The following is an 18,949-nucleotide window of genomic DNA, read 5'->3' on the forward strand; positions in this document are numbered from 1 at the left end:
GACATTCAAAACGCCATTTTTTCTCAAATTCATAATGAATATCATGGATTATATCAGCTCTCGACTAATATCGCGCCAATTTGACATCAAATGTTGTGTATTTGGATTTTGTCCTCTTGTGTCTTATCTATTTCTTATCATCATTTCAAACCCTTAAAAATTGAATACAAAAGAAGAGTTAAAACAAAAGTCCCGTAATAATGAAATAAAAAAAGACAAACAGTTGAATCCTCTTCACGGAAACAGGAATTAATCGTCGGATTCGTTTAATAAACAGTTATGCAAAACACAGCGCTAAGTCTATTAAGTATTCATCTACGAACTATGCGAAATAAACTTGCATTTTGAATAGTCGAATTAAATATTCCCTCAGTTCTGGACATGTCTCGGCGGGGATTTGGGGATAAATATTTACATTTGATACAAAACAGAACACGGTACTAGGTTTTTCTATACAAAATTTAGTTTATAAAGCTTATAGAATCTAAATAAGTTAATAATTGTTTGGTAATTTTCTTTTTGATATAATTTGTATTAAGTATACGTATTAGTTCTTAAATTTATGAATACACCACCTATCTCGAGATATTTTGAGAACCTCGAAATAATAATAATTACATTGCGTTGGAGTGAATTTCTTCGTTGTTACACAACTGTACTGCTTATATGTACACGTATTATACCGCAAATACACAAATGCAAATTTATTCGTATGTAAATCAAAATTAAAAATTCGTCCCCGAGGGTTGACAGCCAGGGAATCAGAGTTTTTTTGGTATGATATTATTGATTAGCCCCAATAAATACGGGACAACGGGATTTTTATCAATACATAAACAATAACTACGATTAAAATACTTTAAGATATATTTAGTTAAGAAAACCAATAATTTGTATTGATGTGTTCCTGTAATCTTAAATACCAAGGTTGAAGGCATTTGCCAGACGCCCTTAGTCTTTTTAGGGTGCGATAGATGCAATGAAAAAACGAAATCCCTACAGAATTACTCTCATGTTTTCCGACCATCTGTATCAAATAAAAATGCTTGATGAGAAATATAAATAAATATATTTACCTATAAATATTGTGTTAGTATGTTAGCTAAAACTAATTTAGGTGAAGCTTGCAAACGTTTGGTGCCGATGACCATATTCTAGTTTTAGTTCAGAGAATAAATTAAAGTTCATTTTAAAACGGTGTAGTTTTTTAATTTATATTGGATTTATCTTTATGTGTCTTTTTATCTAAGAAATATTAAACATTCCTCACGTCGAAAATGCGTCTCCAAACTTGGCAACTAAGATGTTGTATGCCTGTAGTTATACTGACTTACTTCAAACCGGAACGCAATAACACTAAATATTGATGACGGTAGAATATATGATGAGTAGGTGGTACCTTCCTAGCCGGGCTCGCACAGAGCCACAACGCTAGCACAGCTAAGTTGCCACCAAGTAAATGGTTTCTTTTTCTTTTAGTTTTGAAGTAATTTATGATCTCATATCGTGATAGTACTAGTATAGAACGTAGTTCCAACTCGTATTTGACTGTTTGTTTTAGGTCTTTTAAAATATCTGAGTGTCTGAAAACTTTGTAAGAAAGTTAAAAAGTAACTCTTAAGTTTTTATTTATTGAAAATGTTTTTTTTTCGAACGAAGTTCATTGACCCTGTTTGCAGTAGAGTGAAATAGCAGAAGCAGAAGTGTCACGCGAAAAGCGTTATGAGGGGTTCCAGGTGACCTTTTCCTCTCTTTCTATTTTTTATTACTTTATACGACATTATTTAAACTTGTTTTTGTCATTGCTTTAATCAACACGGGATTTTTAATAAAAATTATATTCCTCGTCAATTAATTAAATAATTTAATGAAATCTCACACGTAGTTAATTCATTTTGCCGGATCTGTTATTTAATACAAAATATATACCGAAAACATGTTCGTTTCATCCGAGTGTACCCGATACCTATCTCTTTTATATATTAGGCGTTATTTTATTTGGATGAGAATTAATACTGTTTTACAATTAAATAATATCTTTATTTTTTAACACCATAATGGTTACAGTGATCTTTCAAATATATCTGAAACCTGGAGACATATATGTATGTACTGTCAGCGACATTTCCATCCGTCTAACGTTATAGATATATATATATATATATATTTATCGGAAGAACATCAAGACTGTAATCATTTTTCGTATCAGATATGGTAATATTCTCGACTAATGAAGGTAGGTAGCAACACAAACACAATAATCGTCTATTATTTAATTTGGTCCACAATTAGCACAATAATAAACCACATTAATCATAGTAATCACAATAATATTCACAATAATTTAATCACGAGTCTTTAACTAGATAATATGTGTTTAGAGTAACCGAGGAAAATGTTCCGTCGGAGGAATGCGAGTGCACCCAACGCTTGTCGACCGAGAACTGTGCCTCCCGACTCTGCGGTTGCGCCGACGTTCCGTTAGTGCGAACTGCCACGCCACCTGCCAGCCAACTACGCACTTTGCCTCTAAAAAAAGTCAAATCAGCGTCTTTTCATTATTTGCGCCGACATATATTTTAAATTAAAATGGGAATAATCTCAAAATACAGCATATTCAATAGAGACGGAAACAAAATTGATTTTAAATTGGCAAAGACAGTATTTGATGTTAATAAAATATAAAGCATGCTATAATTATACGTGAATTATGAGACGAATATACGTGCTCGATTGGGCGTAAAAAAAAACACAAATATATGTTATGCAAAAATTTTATTAAAATCATGTAATATATAGTTTCAGAAGAAAAAAATCGGTTGGTACAAGACAGATAGATAGACAGAGTCACTTTCGCATATATATATATAACAGTATAGAAGAGGAGAAACTATAACAATAGAGTGATCAAAATCAAAGACAAAAAATATCTCTCCTTCTGCGGTGAACTCAAACTAAAAGTGAATTAATTATTCTTTAAAACTATCTCTACTGTAAAGATTCGTCTGAGCTTTTATTTAATACTACGTGGCAGTACTGACATTGTACAGGTAAAATTGAGAAAATTTAAAATCGTAAAAGTATTTCTTCCCATTTTCCCCACTTAAGCATATATTATGTAATATTGTATATAATATGTAGGTATATTCTATAATATGAAGACCTAATTTTTTTTGTTAGTTACAGGCTGAAAAAAAAAAATTGTAAATACACAACATTAGACACAATATAACAAAAATTATTCAATAAAAAGCAAAATAAATTATTAATACGATAAAAATCAAGGACCCCTTGTAGCATGACGTCACGATATAATTCTCGATTTAACGTCACCGGTGACCGGCAGCAATTGTTTAGTCAGGCACCGCGGCGTCTACGCATTGGTTGTGTCGGAAATTTAGTCAAGTTAGTCCATTTATTGTAAATACACTTATTTTTATTGATCTAAAGTAATATGCAATACAATGAGGTACCGGAGGAAATATATCGTTTTGTTCACGTTAGTGGTTATGAACCTAATCGATCAGCCGGCACCAGAAGTTAAGATCGCGCAAGGGACTTTGAGCGGTAAGATGAGTGCAGATGGAACTGTTTTTGAGTACATCGGAATACCGTACGCGTCGACCAACAGTAGCACGAGGTTTCAGGTAGGTATTTGAATATTGTTTGAAATGGTTGCAAACAAAAACATTGTAATGTTTGTCAAATATAACCAACCCATCAATAGTTTTTTGATGGTACATCATTACCTTTTTCGTAAATAAATTATTATTTATCGATCTAAAGGAATGGTATACAAATAACCTGCAGACTTTTATTGACGATACTCTTCTGGCTCGTAACGCTCTCGTTTTGTGCGCAAATGTACGTAATTAAATCTTGGTAGTTACGACGTACATATAATTACAGACTATAGGCCCACGCAACCAATTACCTTGCTGTATATCAGTAGTTGTAATAAGGAACTTCCACCGGGTTTTACTTTAAAAAAAATAAGTATATTAAATTAATCATAACTATTCGTGGATATTGTAGAGTGATGGCAAATCTTGATACTGTCATAGTCATCCTTTTTCACAACAAACTATTAAAATATTTTAGGGTACTAGACTTATTACTCTTGATAATACATTTATACACGATTGTGAATATTTATTTTTTAGTCTAAACTTTTATAGTAATCATATAAGTGTCATGTTTGTTTATGGTCTGTTACGCTTGCCAGGCCAAATCACTCAACTGAATTTGATGAAAATTGGTACGAAGCAAGCTTGAACCCAAGACGACTTCTTTTACATACCTAATACTTGACAAAGCTGCGGGCGAAAACAGTGTATATTTACTAAATACAGCTTCACCTTAAATTAACTAGTACTAAAGTTCAATTTGCAAAGTCAGTAGTCAGTCACATATATTTATATGTAACGAATGTCTTTACAATTACAATATTTTATAATAATTAATAATCTACTTCAGTTGTAATAGAAATCTATTTAGAATGCCGTCAGGTGCATTTTATTGGTCGTCTAAATTTTATAAATTATAAACAATCAATCAAATCTGGTATCTGATAAAAATCCACCTTTCGTTGTGGAACCTATTCTCCTGCGAAAGAAAAACTGTTTGTTGCTATAATAGTTTTGGAAGCCGCGAGGCCTTTTTCCTTTTTATAGACACAATTACTCAGTTTAACAAATTTCAACATTCTAGGTCCTCTAGAAGTGGGTTAGCTTTTTGTGTATATTTCAGCCAGTCGACATCTTCAGCAGCCTGTAAATTTCCCAATGCTGGGCTAAGTAAGTGGGGCGTTCAAGCTGTATTTATCAAATTTAGGATAATAGCTATTCTAAGTCTATTAAAAAATAAACCAAATTTTATGTTCAATAGATTTTAGTTGTTAAGGGATCAAACACACCTTGTGTTGCGAGGCCAGTTCCTTTGTTTTGGCTTGAACACAATGCCGCGTGTCTCTAGCTGATTATTATGTTTTTGTTACTTCACTTTTATAGATGGAAATTTTCACCTTAATTGTAAAATGTCTTGTTATAAGTACAATTTGAATAGGTAATACTAAGAAAAATATATAGCAGGTTTTCATTATAAGCTAAACTCGTATTCTACGGTCACTTTAAATTGGTTAAAATTGTCGATTTCCACTTAAAACACGTGTAGGAAAATAAAATCATTGAAATAAAAAAAATATTAATTATTTACAAATAAATCGTCAAGTTATTAATTCAAGTTATACTTAATTTATTGAAGTGTCAATCTATCCCAAGATATATAAGTAATTTGACGCCATGTCGACAGTTTTGAGAGTTAAGAGCTTAGAGAATATTTTGAAACTAGCAAAAAACATAGTTATTTGCAATTGCATGCCGACTACTTGAATTTTGTCAAATGGAAACTGTAACTTAAATTTAAAATAATTATGCCTCTTAAACATTTTTTTTTTTATTTATTACTTAATTCGGTTATCATATTGTGGCAAATAAAAATAAAAACATATTCAAATTTAAGAAATCATAATACTATATTATTTCAGACTATCATTCCTCATAATAATCATTAACATTCGTTTCTATACTAATGTTACTAATCTTTCGTTTTATTTCAGGCCCCTGGTCCACCACCATCGTGGGAAGGTGTATATAATGCTGTAGACGAAATTTATGTCTGCGCACAAAACTCTTTTATAGGCGTTATCGGCTCTGAAGATTGTTTGAAAATAAATGTTTACGTACCAGCAATGCCAAAAACAAAACCTCTGGCCGTCATGGTTTATATTCATGGCGGTGCATTTTATCTAGGAAGTGGGAGTAAGACTCTCCACGGACCGGGTTTCCTCACAAAAAAAGATGTTATTTTAGTCACATTCAATTATAGACTTGGTGCCCTTGGCTTTATTTGTCTTAATATAAAAGAAGCACCAGGAAACGCTGGATTGAAAGATCAAATAGCAGCATTGAAATGGGTTCAGAAAAATATTGCTGCATTTGGAGGCGATCCTGATAACGTAACAGTGTTTGGTGAAAGTGCCGGAGCTACCTCAGTTTCACTGCTATTAGCTAGTGAGGCTTCTACTGGATTATTCAAAAGAGCAATCGTTCAAAGTGGATCATCATTATCTAATTGGGTGATAAATAGAAATCCCGTTTGGATTGCTAGTCTCCTAGTCAAATCTCTTGGACATACTACAGAAGATCCCAATGAAATATACAAAATATTGTCTAAATTGAGCTACAAAGAGCTCACTGTGATTACTACAAAAAAACCAATAGGCTTATTTTTTGATACTCAAATTCTACACCTACCGTGTATTGAAACGAATATCCCGGGAACAGAGCCTGTATTAACAGATTTACCATACAACATTTTCAAAAGTAGGCCCAACGATATAGAAGTACTATATGGAACTACAAGCAAGGAAGGTTACTTTTTAGTGGCTTTGGAAACAGAAGAATCTGTTAAAGAAAGGAACGGGCGTTATTTATTCGCTTCTGATCTTACTTTTTCATCTGAATTTGAAGCAATGAATGAAGCTGAAAAAGTAAAAGAATTTTACTTCGGTAAAGATGAAATTAGTTTACAGAAACACCTAAATATAACAGATCTATACACACAATTGTATTTTGAAATTCCAGTTATTTTCGAAACTGAATTTTTAGTAAATAGAATCAAATCAGGTGTGTATAACTACATTTTTAATTATTCTGGAGCAAGAAATTTTATGAAAACAAGGAGTGGTTATTCAGACCATGAAGGAGCTTGCCACGCAGATGATATATTTTACTTATTCGACGGATACCTAATGCCCTTCAGAATAAATAATGATGATTCTAGAATTATAGAATATATGACGAGCATGTGGACCAATTTCGCAAAATATGGGTGAGAATTTAATCGTAAATTATAATTATTTTAAGTTCCATCTTCTAAATATTTATATTATGGTATAGATAGATACATTTCTATCTGAAATTTCTTGGGAATTCTAATAGTTCCAAAATCATGATAAAACCAATTATTTGATGCTATATGCATAATTATAATTAATAATTAGCTAATTGTTAAATTAAAGTTCTTAATAAAAACTAACGCTAATAAAAAATATACATTACTCCTTAAATAGTAATGAAGCTCCATTGTTTACATACTGATCTGTATTTTGTTGTTTCAGTAATCCTACTCCGGATTCAAGTGATCTGCCAGTAAAATGGACACCGAGTACTAAAGATAATTTAAATTTCCTATACATTGATAGTGAGCTGAAAATGGGGTCGATGCCTAACCCTGAATCTTATCGTTTATGGAAGGAAATTTACAAAAACTATTACAAGACTGATTTAGCATAATATTTTATAGAAAAAAGATCTGTATTTATTATTAATACTATTGATTATTAACGACGAAACCACCTAACAGAAGTGAGAACTATTTAAATATGATCTAAACAAGGACTAAAATTTGATCTCGTAAACGTGATCTCTTATCGCACCAAGAAATAATACTGCATTTAAGAATTGAGAATTATAAAATGTTTCAAATTTTAAATAATTGTTTCAAATGCTCAATTCTAAATTATAGTTTTTGGTTGCAAATTATTACTTCCCCGAATAAAAAAGTACTAATATATCATTTCGTTGAAATGTTACTATAAAATAAGTTAAATTTAATTTTAAACAAGTAAGTATTTTTACGTATTCTTCTGACGCCCCGCATACCTTTGATTTCAATGAATCTAAGGTTGGTATCCTAAGCCCTATAACAGAGACTTTTAAATTAATATTTAATATTTTAGATAAGTAAAATGAAAAAATCGTTAGTAGCATTATAAGCAAATACTAATGTAACAAAAAAACAATTCAACAGTTATCGATATTAAATAAATCGAGCTCCCAAGAAATGGCCTCAGACGGGCGACGATGGAGCGCGCTCCCATGCAGTGCTAATTTAGCTGCTATTTTTACACCTAATGTTTATTGGGGTTGGGCTATAAAATTTTGTTTTAAACTTAACAGCAATTGTTTACCGAATTTACATTCTTAATAAAATATAAGTTAATTGAATAAAAAAATACCTACATATAGGTATTATGATTTTTTCATCATCATCATCATCATCATTAGCAGCCTGTAAATTTCCTACTGCTGGGCTAAAGGCCTCCTCTCCCGTTGAGGAGAAGGTTTGGAGCATATTCCACCACGCTGCTCCAATGCGGCTTATTTTTTACAAAATATAATTTTGTTGATATATAAAACATCCGAACTTTATCAAATATCCAATAATTTATGATTGTAAGTTTGTGAGGAGTTCTGATGACGATAATTACATAAGCCGTGATACAGTTGAGTATGGTTTTACTCCAAGCCATACTAGATACATTCTAGAATAGGGAAGAAGAACAATTCATGACGGAAAAACAAAAAGTGGAAGTCCAAGTCGTCCTCTTGTCACAACTCTCAATAAGCTAAAGCTTAAAAAAAGAATATAACCGGAAACAGAGAGCATTTGCAACTTATTAGCTCTCAAGAGTATCTAGATTCTGAGACCAGCTGTACCTGTATACGAATAACGGAATACTTTCTATGTTCACATATTATAGGCACGTTAGAACACTGAAAAAGATAAACGTGTGCATAAGAGCCACAATGAATTTGTAGTAGTCTTGCATCTTACAGAAACTATAGTCCCATTTTCACTGGGTCATCAACATTACTTTGACTGATACATCATTAGTATAAAACTTTTGTACTAGATTTTAACCCGAGGTATTTTCGTTTTCCGATTTCGGCTATCTCACGTTTATTTGACTTGGTTTTTGTTAATTCTTGGTTAAGAAAGGAAAAATACGTAAATCGTATACTGCAAGGTGTTGAAAACAATAATTGGATGTTGATTATTTTAAGCTTTATTGCATTGATCTCATTTATTCGTTTTAAATTCGTTTCTTTTTACGATTTGTTGTATCTAAGTTCGTTTATAATATCTTTGACCGATATAGTAATAATAACCGTGTTCAATATATCTATTATGAATAAAATTTATTATTTTGTTTATTTAATATTTTTATTTTTAAATAACAAAAAATTAGACTTGTTTTAGTCATTTCTTTCAAATATACATATAACTTTTTTATGAAGTAATTTTTGATTGTATGTTTTCGTAATCTAAATCAGTCAATAATTGTATAGTTGTATTTTATTATCATTATACTTACTTTCTTACGTTTATCAAGTTTTAAATATTTCTAAAAATGTATCTCGATTATGTATTTGAAATCCTCTCGCAAATTATATTAAAAAGATCGATTTACACCGCTGATTAGAATTAAGACTGCTCATCCTCCAAAACAAACATTTACTTTATCGTAACTTCGAGTACTGCTTTATACTTAGTAATTAATAATATCATCAGATTTTGAAAAAGAGTTTAGGCTACTTCAAAGTTTACTCTTAATATTGTCGACCACGTAAAAAAATCCCACTGGTGACAGAAGAATTAGTTCATTTTTTACCGAGTGAATTGGAATTGCGATTCAAAGTCGGAATGCTGCATTCTTGCCATAACTCCGTGCGGTCAGATTTTGTATTGTAGCTAGTTAAAATATTTAATCGTACAAACTTTTATAAACCTTAATGTAAATAAATATAATATTTATGTTTTAATTTATACACTTAATCATGCTGTAAGTCGTTTATATTTTAAGTATTCTGTCGATAAAGAATATAAGTAAACGTCGTTCTTCAATAAAAAAGATAAATGCCACGAGACGAGACATAACTAATTTGTTTCATAGTTTTAAGTACAGACCAACCATCCTTAGAAAACAATATTATCTTGAACATTACCCTAATACCCTTTGTATATTCTCTATATTTCGAAAATTTTACAAGAATTAAAGTAATAATAATAAATTTACAAAGCTCTAACAACACCTCCGCGTTCACTTCAAAAGATAACGGTCGTTCTAAGCGTTATTTATTGTGAACTTTTCATGAAAATTACTGTTAAAATAATTAATTTAAAACTTGCCTTTTGAAGTTTGTTTCATTCCAATAATTAATTAATTATTATTATAATTATATGCAATAAATATGAAAAAAATATTAATGAATTTGGATGAATTGAATTATTGTAAAATCATATTTTTATTATATTAATGACATATCGATTTCATACAAAGTAATAAGGAAGTTAACTTTAGTTGTTGCTGCTTTGAACCTTTTTATTGAAACAAAAATGAAATAAAAAAACTTAATAATATAAAAAAATGAAAGCGTTCAAAGGTGGCTTATCGAAATAAGTAGTTCCGATTTGGATGGTGAGTGTATTGTATATATGTTACTGTAAAAGCTCGAACTAGGGTAAATCTTAAGATTTATCTTAGTTCGAGCTTTTACAGTAACATATATACATATACACAAGTAAGTTTTTACTATGGTTGACGCTGCAAGGATGAAAGATGGTTAATATTTCTTACAGTGCCAATATTGGCTCTGTACGAAGTATTAACTGGTACATAACCATTCAAACCAGAACACAATCATATAAGTATTGCCATTTTACAGTAGAATATATGATGAGTGTATGATACCTAACCAAGCCTTGCACAAAGCCAAGCAAAGGTAAATATATTCTGATTATATATTATATTTAATTTAAATATTCTGGCGTCCTCTTGTTTTTTTTTTAAGTACTTGCCGTGACTTATTATCGTACTATCGTAATCTTTTATTATTAACTAACGATCAATTATTATGATCCCGGTTTATCTAAAGTATATTTAAATATATCGATTTATGAAAGCACGTACTTACAAGTACTTTTGAATTGTTATTTTACGAGATATATTAAATTTTAAACTAAAACGGTATAACTTGTATATGTATGTTGTAGGTACATACATATTTTTTATTTGAGTAAGTATCCCTATTTTGATAAAAAAAAAAAAAAAACATCACAAAAGGTGTTACAAGATACAAGATAAAAATTATTACAGAACAGCTCAAATTCATACAGCTTGTATAAAAATTAATACAGTTTCTATCACGGAAGTTACTTTTAGGTACCTTAAGGTTTGACAAATGTAAATTAAGCTGGAGAATTCAGTGTAAAGTAATTCTTAAGTACTGCGCTTCACAAAAACATAAATAGTTACAAAATAACAAATATAGTCGTTGATTTTCGCACAGGATTCATAAATGTAATTGTATATGATTCCATGATGTTTGATGAAAAAAAAACTATGAGTTTATTGTCGGTGTTCTCTGTAGCAATTAAAGTCCGAAATTGTAGTTACATTATATTTAATCATGTAGAATGAAAATTCAAGTATTAAAATTGAATTTAATTAACAGTACCCGTAAAAAAAAATATTCACTGATTCATCTTCGCTTTCTCTCAACTTAACTTCTCAGAAAATATCTCATCGCATAATTTTTTTAATTTGTAATATATATAGATATATATTTATATCACATCAATTTTTCAAACGCTCACTGAATGTACAGTGAAATTGAGTGTCGCATAAATTAACCAGGCACATTAACCAACCAATACCGGAAACATCTGTAACCATTTGCAAAACATTATTACTGTCAGAGCAAAATCGTTGTAATTATGTTGTAGAGCCCCAGCTTTGTCACGGGCTTAAGGCAATTTGCCTGCCTAAACAGGCTGTGAACATTGGCGAAAATTTAAAATTATTGGTATCAGTTTGTGGCTTTGCTAGTTTATAGCGACCGTGTGGGATTATTTCAATGTCAATGGCCTTTTCGAAAACTAAGTGGCGCCGAGTACATAATCATTTGTCTATGTAAGTAAGATTCGTTTAAATATATATGTAATGTTAAAAGCCTTCCATTGTTTATTGAAGTTAATTTAGAATATTTTTTTAATTGTAATTATCTAATTAATATAAAACTCTTATTTTGTCGAATCTCAGTATTCTGAACACAACAGTAAATATCATAATATGACTTAGAATTGGCGATAAAGTCAAACTCCTCGTTGCCTTGATGATCTAGACGATGAATACGGTTCTCCCCTCTCTTTTTCAGCGAATGAACGTTAAATCTGTCACTTAGGGCTACCAAACAAAATCATCTACCGGTTTCTTGCTGTAATGTATAGTGTTACTGCCAGCACAGTTAATAAAATAGCTTTTTAATGTCAAAGATGTAAATTTTTGGTAATAAATTGTTAATGGTGAATATAATTTTGTTATTCTGCATTGAACACATTCCAATGCAAAATTACCAGCCAAATTAGAAGCAATAATGACAATAGTGTTGACTATTTGACATTGCTGCCTTGGAGATTACTATCCTTACAAGTAATAATACTCCATAAGGCAGTAATCCTCAACACTTGCCGCCTCACCCGCAAGTTCCTTACGACTTCATCCATCTCAGCTGCCATTACCTAGCTCCTACTAGCGCTTGGCTATGGCCCGTGTGTGTAGGATTTAGTTACCTCATAAGAGAGAAAAAGTAAAATAACAATATAATAATAATAATATTTATTTCATCAATAACCAACACAGTACAATAACATCACAAAGGTTGACTTCTTCTTTTGAGTGCCATGAGCTCCCGCGCCAGAAGAAGTCGCTCTTCCTTAACACACTCATACAACACATACTCATACTACATACAAGTCATGTTATGTTTGCAAAATTTGAAACGCTGACGTACTTTACATCAGTTGTTCTCCTTATCCTCTTCTGCGTCATCTAGCATTGGCGTCCCGTACAATCCGTACATATTTCTCCTATAGCTTAAATATGATGTCGTAGGTGAAGGCGTCATTTTAGTTGTTATATGTACTAGAACAAAACGCTTGAACCATTGAGCCGAGGAACATTATTTATTTAAGGTTATGTTCATAAGTATGATTTATTAATTACACAAAATTACTCATTGAAACTAGAGACCTTCTCAGGTCTGACGCCAACTTTGTCAAACATATAAGTTCCATTATACAGAGGCGAAATAATAATAAGCTGGCAAAATTTTGGATTATTTACCTCGGCGTATAATATGAATTCGTTTTTTTTTAAATTTAATTTATAAGACGAAAACAGACACTTTTTTTCGAACGATGGATAAAAACCGTCATGATAAATTTTCTAAATCAATCCTAACAGGCAATTTAGGATTGAATTGAGTTCAAAATTACCATTTCTCATCGAAATACTCGATCACGCAGTACAAAAACACCTGAGTTTTAAGCTTACCTTCCAATACGTATGATTTGAAAGCCACGCAACAAATGAAAATCTTTATTAGTATTGCGTTACATCCATGCAGCTGAAAAACTTTAATTATCGTCATAGCTATTCCTCTTTTTACGACAAATATCACACAGGATATTGCTATAATACGCTGAAAGTTGTGGATGATGGCCCTTAAGAAAATATGGTTCCACTAATGAAACTCCACCAGTCAAGATGAGCAATGACGATGAAATCTTTCAACTCAAGCAATTGCTAGATTTCATTTCGAGATGGAATCAGGCGATAAATTATAGGTACAAGTTTCAATGATTTAAATTACGTGGAAACGAATATGAATTATTTTTTCAAATTGGATACTTCTTCATATTATAAACATAGATTTTCTGTTTTAATATTAAAGGGCCTTTTTTAGATAAATTATAAGACATGCTTTTATGGATAAAATTAAAATATCCGTCAGATCGATTTCAATTACAGTTGCTATTTTCGAGGGGAAATAGCGCAAGGATAGCTCCTTGCGCTATTGTGCACAAACAAAAATTGCGCACTTTCTTTCTTAAATCGATTGAGACTGGAAATCCAAGATGTCTGGAAAACTAAACACAGGATGTTTATATGGTTTCCGATCCCAAGGCACAAAGGTTTCTACGTTCTTCTACCAACTCTCTGGCAACTTGGGGCTCCTACTGTAATTTATCGCCAGAAAAAACTCACAAAAATTCCTAAGATTGCTAATTATATATTGCCTTTATATATTAATTGACATATTATGTTGACACTTATAAGGATATCTTCAACATAAAATTACTTGATAACTTTCTAATCAAAATGTTTATTTTTTTCAAATTTCATACAAAATTATATTTTTTAGTTGCATGAAAATTTTATATCTAGATAGACAGAATGATATGATCTTTTTATTAAACCTTAAATTTAATTTAATAAAACACAGATCATTTTTATATTAATACCAGACTATACTTAGTACTATTATTATATAAAACTTCGATGCCAATCGGATGAATTTATTACGTAGTTATTAGAAAAATATGGAGAGATACTAGATCATAGCTTTTCTCTGAGATACGTACTTTTAAGAGCAATTTTGTTAGATACTTATGATAATGATACATACGTATTCAAACCGAGTTCAAAAACACTAAGGAAGATGTAAAAGGCAGCGTTAGCTTGATTTATTAACAGCAAATAAATATACATATTATGCTATGAATACAGTAATGAAAATAATTTACATACTAATTTAAATTAAAAGTTCGTTATAAAAGGACGTACAGTAATGGGGACGGCTGTTTGAGGGTGTCACGTCAACGTAGTCTAATTAGGTACTGATGTCATATTTGAATGTCATTTTAACTGTAAAATATCCTATGTGAATATAAAGTTCTTATAAAATTCCCTCGCGGAGTTTTTTTTTTCTTCGCCGACCACGAGATGCAGGAATACAAACGTAATTATAAAACAAGCACGTGAACATTGAAAAGTGCTTGCATGAATTTGATTGTCATCTTTGATGTTTAGTCTGCCGTTAAAAATATTTTCTAGAATTTAATATTATTGAGTATTTATTAAAATTTGTTAAGGAGACAGACTTTTAAAATCTAACTAACAATTTAACATTTAAACAAAAATCCTTTTCTTTTGTAGTTTTAGAAAACCAATGTAGTAAAAAATTATAAAAAAATCTTAAATGTATGTCCTTCTTTAAATTTTAAGCTTCAAAAAATTGAAAGTACTTTACTGACTCAGATAGAATCCAAATTAAATATGAATGAAATTGCCAAGATCAAGGCTTCCTGTCTTAAGGTTACTACCCTAACCCACTATTTTTAAACTAGGTAAGTATTAGATAAGCCAATTTGAATCTCGATAATTTCGGACCTTAACGCGTAACAAGAAGCACTGGTAAAAAGCTTTGTTATTAAGACAAAGTGTATCGTATTGTATTACAATACGACACGCTTTGGAAATTAGGCAATTGACGCTCAACTCAAATAAATTTTATTTTTTTAAATTGCATTGAATTATGTCCTTTTTATTTTTATTACTTTTGAGGCATATATTTTCAAAGCAGGGGTAGATTGATGACAATCAAGCAAAAATATTATATCTCATTGAATAAAAGTTTTGGCTTCAAATACTTGGTCTATATAACATGAGTATGTTTAGAGGAATAGTTTAAAAACGACATTAACATTAACAAGTCATGTACATTCGTATTTTTATATCCTGGAACATAAACAAACGCGCACCAAGCGTAGTCAACAAATTAGGTATCCCCTATTTAGTGCATTAAGCTTTTAACACATGCCCAATTCAGAGGCACGGGAACGATCTAGTAACTAACCCTTTTAGATCAAATTACGACAAAGTGAACCTTAATGACATGACTGTACAGTTGATTTTATATTACAAGGAAGCTCAAGATGGGATCGTTCAAAAGTTTTTAGGTGCGAAAGCCAGTGTCGGTGCCGGCGCGAGGTAAGGTAGTCTCATTTATTATTGAAAGGATTACCTGCTGCTAGGAACCAGGTTTGCAGAGTTTTGTAAAATACACAGGAATCCAGCTATGTAAATATATTTGCTGCGCATAAACCTACTTGTTATATAAAGATAAAAACGGCGAAATGTTGATGTATTTATGTTGATTTTATATCTTCTAAAGTAAATAAAGGAGAATACGCGGTATGCGAGACAAAGAAAAACATAACTGCGGGTATTAAAAAAGTATTTATTCTACTGTATAGTAATTTTTTCCTTTCCACAAATTCATTATGTATTCATAGTGCGCTCGTAAAACACAAATTTCGCTAACTACACCAATTACAGTAAAGCCTCAACGATTTTGTGTCCGAATAATTATTTTAAATGAAAAATATGTTAATATGGCACATTACGCAAGTTATACAATAGTTTTTTTATAAACAAATATGAACAAAGAGACCATCTGAGGGTCTTCACTGGAAATTTGAATCAGTATACTGTACCTTACACCATCAACGAGACTTTTTTCCCTTGGCTTAGCCTTAGCTTTACACGGAAATTATTGTCACTGGAATAAATGATAACAATTAAAAAATATTTCTGGAAACTTAGAAAATACTGAAATTGTTTGTTTTTACAAGAGCAAGCAGACACAAAATAATATTTAAAAATATGTATCACAGATCACTGTGTTTGTAGAAATATAATATCTGTATCGGATGTACTCATCCTCAGCACGAGTCATGTAATAGTTATATTAGGAATAAATGCGTTGTATACAGTCGAGGTTTGGTTTGTGATCATAATAGCACTCGAGTTACAAGATGCATGCGCTTGTCATGTCATTAAGTAAGAAATAAATAATTAATTAGACGATTACAAACAAGGCTTACACTATGTATTGTATGTTTTAATCAATTCTGTAATAACAATAATTTAATTTAAGTTATTTTTGAATTGTATTGATAACATTGATATTAAATAAGAGGGTACTTTGACTTTTCTGTTCATTATTGTGAGTCACGTGATTTGTAGTAATGCTTATATAAGTGATGGAAGTTCGGTACAGAACACTTTACTTTTACTTTTCACTTTGATCCTGGACCAGCAAGCTGCTGCTAACATTTAAGGTACGATATAATTTTGTGATATAGTGTAATTGTTATTGCTTGTTAAATTATTGATGATGAATATATGACTTGTGTTTTTGCAATTATCAATACACAAAGTTAGTATTATATATACAAAGTTAGTATAATTGTATTTAACTAACATGACTGTGTTTTTGGATATGGAAAAAGAGTAACTACTGAGTTTCTTGCCGGCTCTTCTCGGTAGAATCTACATTCCGAACCGGTGGTAGCTTTACTTTAAATAGTTTGTTACCTGACGATTCAAAAGTACTTGTAAAGGCCTACTTGAATAAAGTATATTTTGATTAAGGTAATTGGTTTTATTGTAATTATTAATTGATACAATATTACGATTACTACAGCTATTATAATGGCTAAATAAATATTTGTGTTTCACATATAATCTTTTATTGTCTTATAACCTTAAAATATAATAAAATAATAAAGAAATAGAAATTATCTTAAAATATCCTGACATAATGTATTAAGTGTCTCTATAAAAAATCTAACACGCTCTTCGAGTAAAATCAAGAAAAAGCTTAAGATGAAATTAGAAACTTTTATTATTTAATTTAATAATTCCAAATACATCATAACTTACAAGAACAATGACGAACTTCCGAACTAACTTGCTAATTACTAACATATATTATTTGTTTATAAAGAGAAAATTCAATTTCTCTAAAGTCTACTATTCAGGGATATCTGTAATTATTTAAATCAATTTGAAGTTACATTTTATTTCTATATTAGGATGCATGCGAATATATTATGGATTCTCGGAAGACCACCCCTGTCAAAACGGTTACGGCATGAGACGGGGCATAAGACTAGTTTGGGAGAGAAATCTCTCATAGTAATTAGGTTATTTTTAATGTTTATATTTATCTATTATACACATCTTTTGTGTATTGCTTATTATTCCAAAAGATTCTTTCTTTATTTCTTATACAAAGATACGGTTACGTGTGTATGAACTCTTACACACGTAATCGTATTGATAAAAATGTTAAGAGCATTTTTAGAGCGAATAAAGTACGTTCTATATCTTCTATGTAAATAAAGATAAATCTCTAGAAGCAAACTGCTATTGGCTGTCGAGGCGACGACGGAAGTTTAGAACGTTTTTATTATGCGCTCTTGTTGAAATAACAGACTTCGTGAAATGGTTTAATGGTTGCGAGTTCTACTCTTTCAAAGATCATTAGAATTTTTTTCGTGGTGAATCGTTTATTTGGGCACATTATTTATTGGTTAAATTTAATTTGAGAGGAGATTAACTATTGAGATATCGAACGTGTTGTATATCTTCAATTTAATCCTGTGTACTGACGATTCGAAAGTGCTTCATAGAACCCATTTGCATAAATTATATGTTTCTTTTAGACTTTTAATTCTGGCAAACATATAATGTCAGTAATATTCAGTGTTCAGAATAGCGTTTATGTTACCACGTGACCTACTCATCATACGCGTACGTTTTCTTATTGTTACGTAAAAAGCCTTACAATTTTTAGATGTTTTTTATAAAAACATGATATCTCTTATTAATTTAAAATGGGTAGGCAGTTTAGTAAATGATTATTTTCATAGTTTTTTTTTAAATATATACAGTGTTTAAAGAGGAAGGTTTGTATGTATGTAATACATGCATAATATAATAGAAACAATGATAATTTAGAGGTTTTTAATGTGATTTCGTAAATAAACACCTTTTTTTTTTTTGCTTACTTTTCAAACTCGGCGGAACCTTACGAGATAGGTCAAAATAATGTACTACAGTATTGTACACCTTAAAAAGGTATACAAAAAAGTATGTGATGGTATATACTATTTCTTAGGGATAACTCACAATAACAATTTTTTATCCTTTACTTTTTACAGGAAAAATGGCTTATTTACGAACCGAAAGCAATATAGCATTAATCGTTATCGAATTAAGTATCTTAAATACATTTTGCATTGAATATTAAGATCAATATGGCCCTTTACAGCATGTAATTTAAATGAATATTTTCGAAGATATTACAGATTTAAAATGCAGGGACATAGCGGTTTGTATTGTCTAATGACA

The 18,949-nt window shown here is 30.6% G+C and overlaps 1 protein-coding gene across 1 annotated transcript; it reads left to right on the forward strand.

Moving 5' to 3' along the window:
* Positions 1 to 3,414: 3,414 nt before the first annotated feature.
* LOC113403201 (esterase FE4-like) lies at positions 3,415 to 7,457 on the forward strand. Its single transcript, XM_026643667.2, has 3 exons — positions 3,415 to 3,647; positions 5,618 to 6,891; positions 7,181 to 7,457. The coding sequence occupies exons 1-3, from the start codon at positions 3,465 to 3,467 to the stop codon at positions 7,353 to 7,355; spliced, it is 1,632 nt and encodes a 543-aa protein (XP_026499452.2). The 5' UTR covers positions 3,415 to 3,464; the 3' UTR covers positions 7,356 to 7,457.
* Positions 7,458 to 18,949: the final 11,492 nt, after the last annotated feature.

This window comes from Vanessa tameamea, chromosome 6, assembly GCF_037043105.1.
Source record: "Vanessa tameamea isolate UH-Manoa-2023 chromosome 6, ilVanTame1 primary haplotype, whole genome shotgun sequence".
Classification (NCBI taxonomy): Eukaryota; Metazoa; Arthropoda; class Insecta; order Lepidoptera; family Nymphalidae; genus Vanessa; species Vanessa tameamea.

Bases quoted from the DNA above. Each gene is read 5' to 3' on its own strand.
- LOC113403201 (XM_026643667.2), top strand. From the start codon at position 3,465: ATGAGGTACCGGAGGAAATATATCGTTTTGTTCACGTTAGTGGTTATG. The intron at 3,648-5,617 runs GTAGGTATTTGA...GTTTTATTTCAG, and splicing joins ACAGTAGCACGAGGTTTCAG to GCCCCTGGTCCACCACCATC. The intron at 6,892-7,180 runs GTGAGAATTTAA...TTGTTGTTTCAG, and splicing joins ACCAATTTCGCAAAATATGG to TAATCCTACTCCGGATTCAA.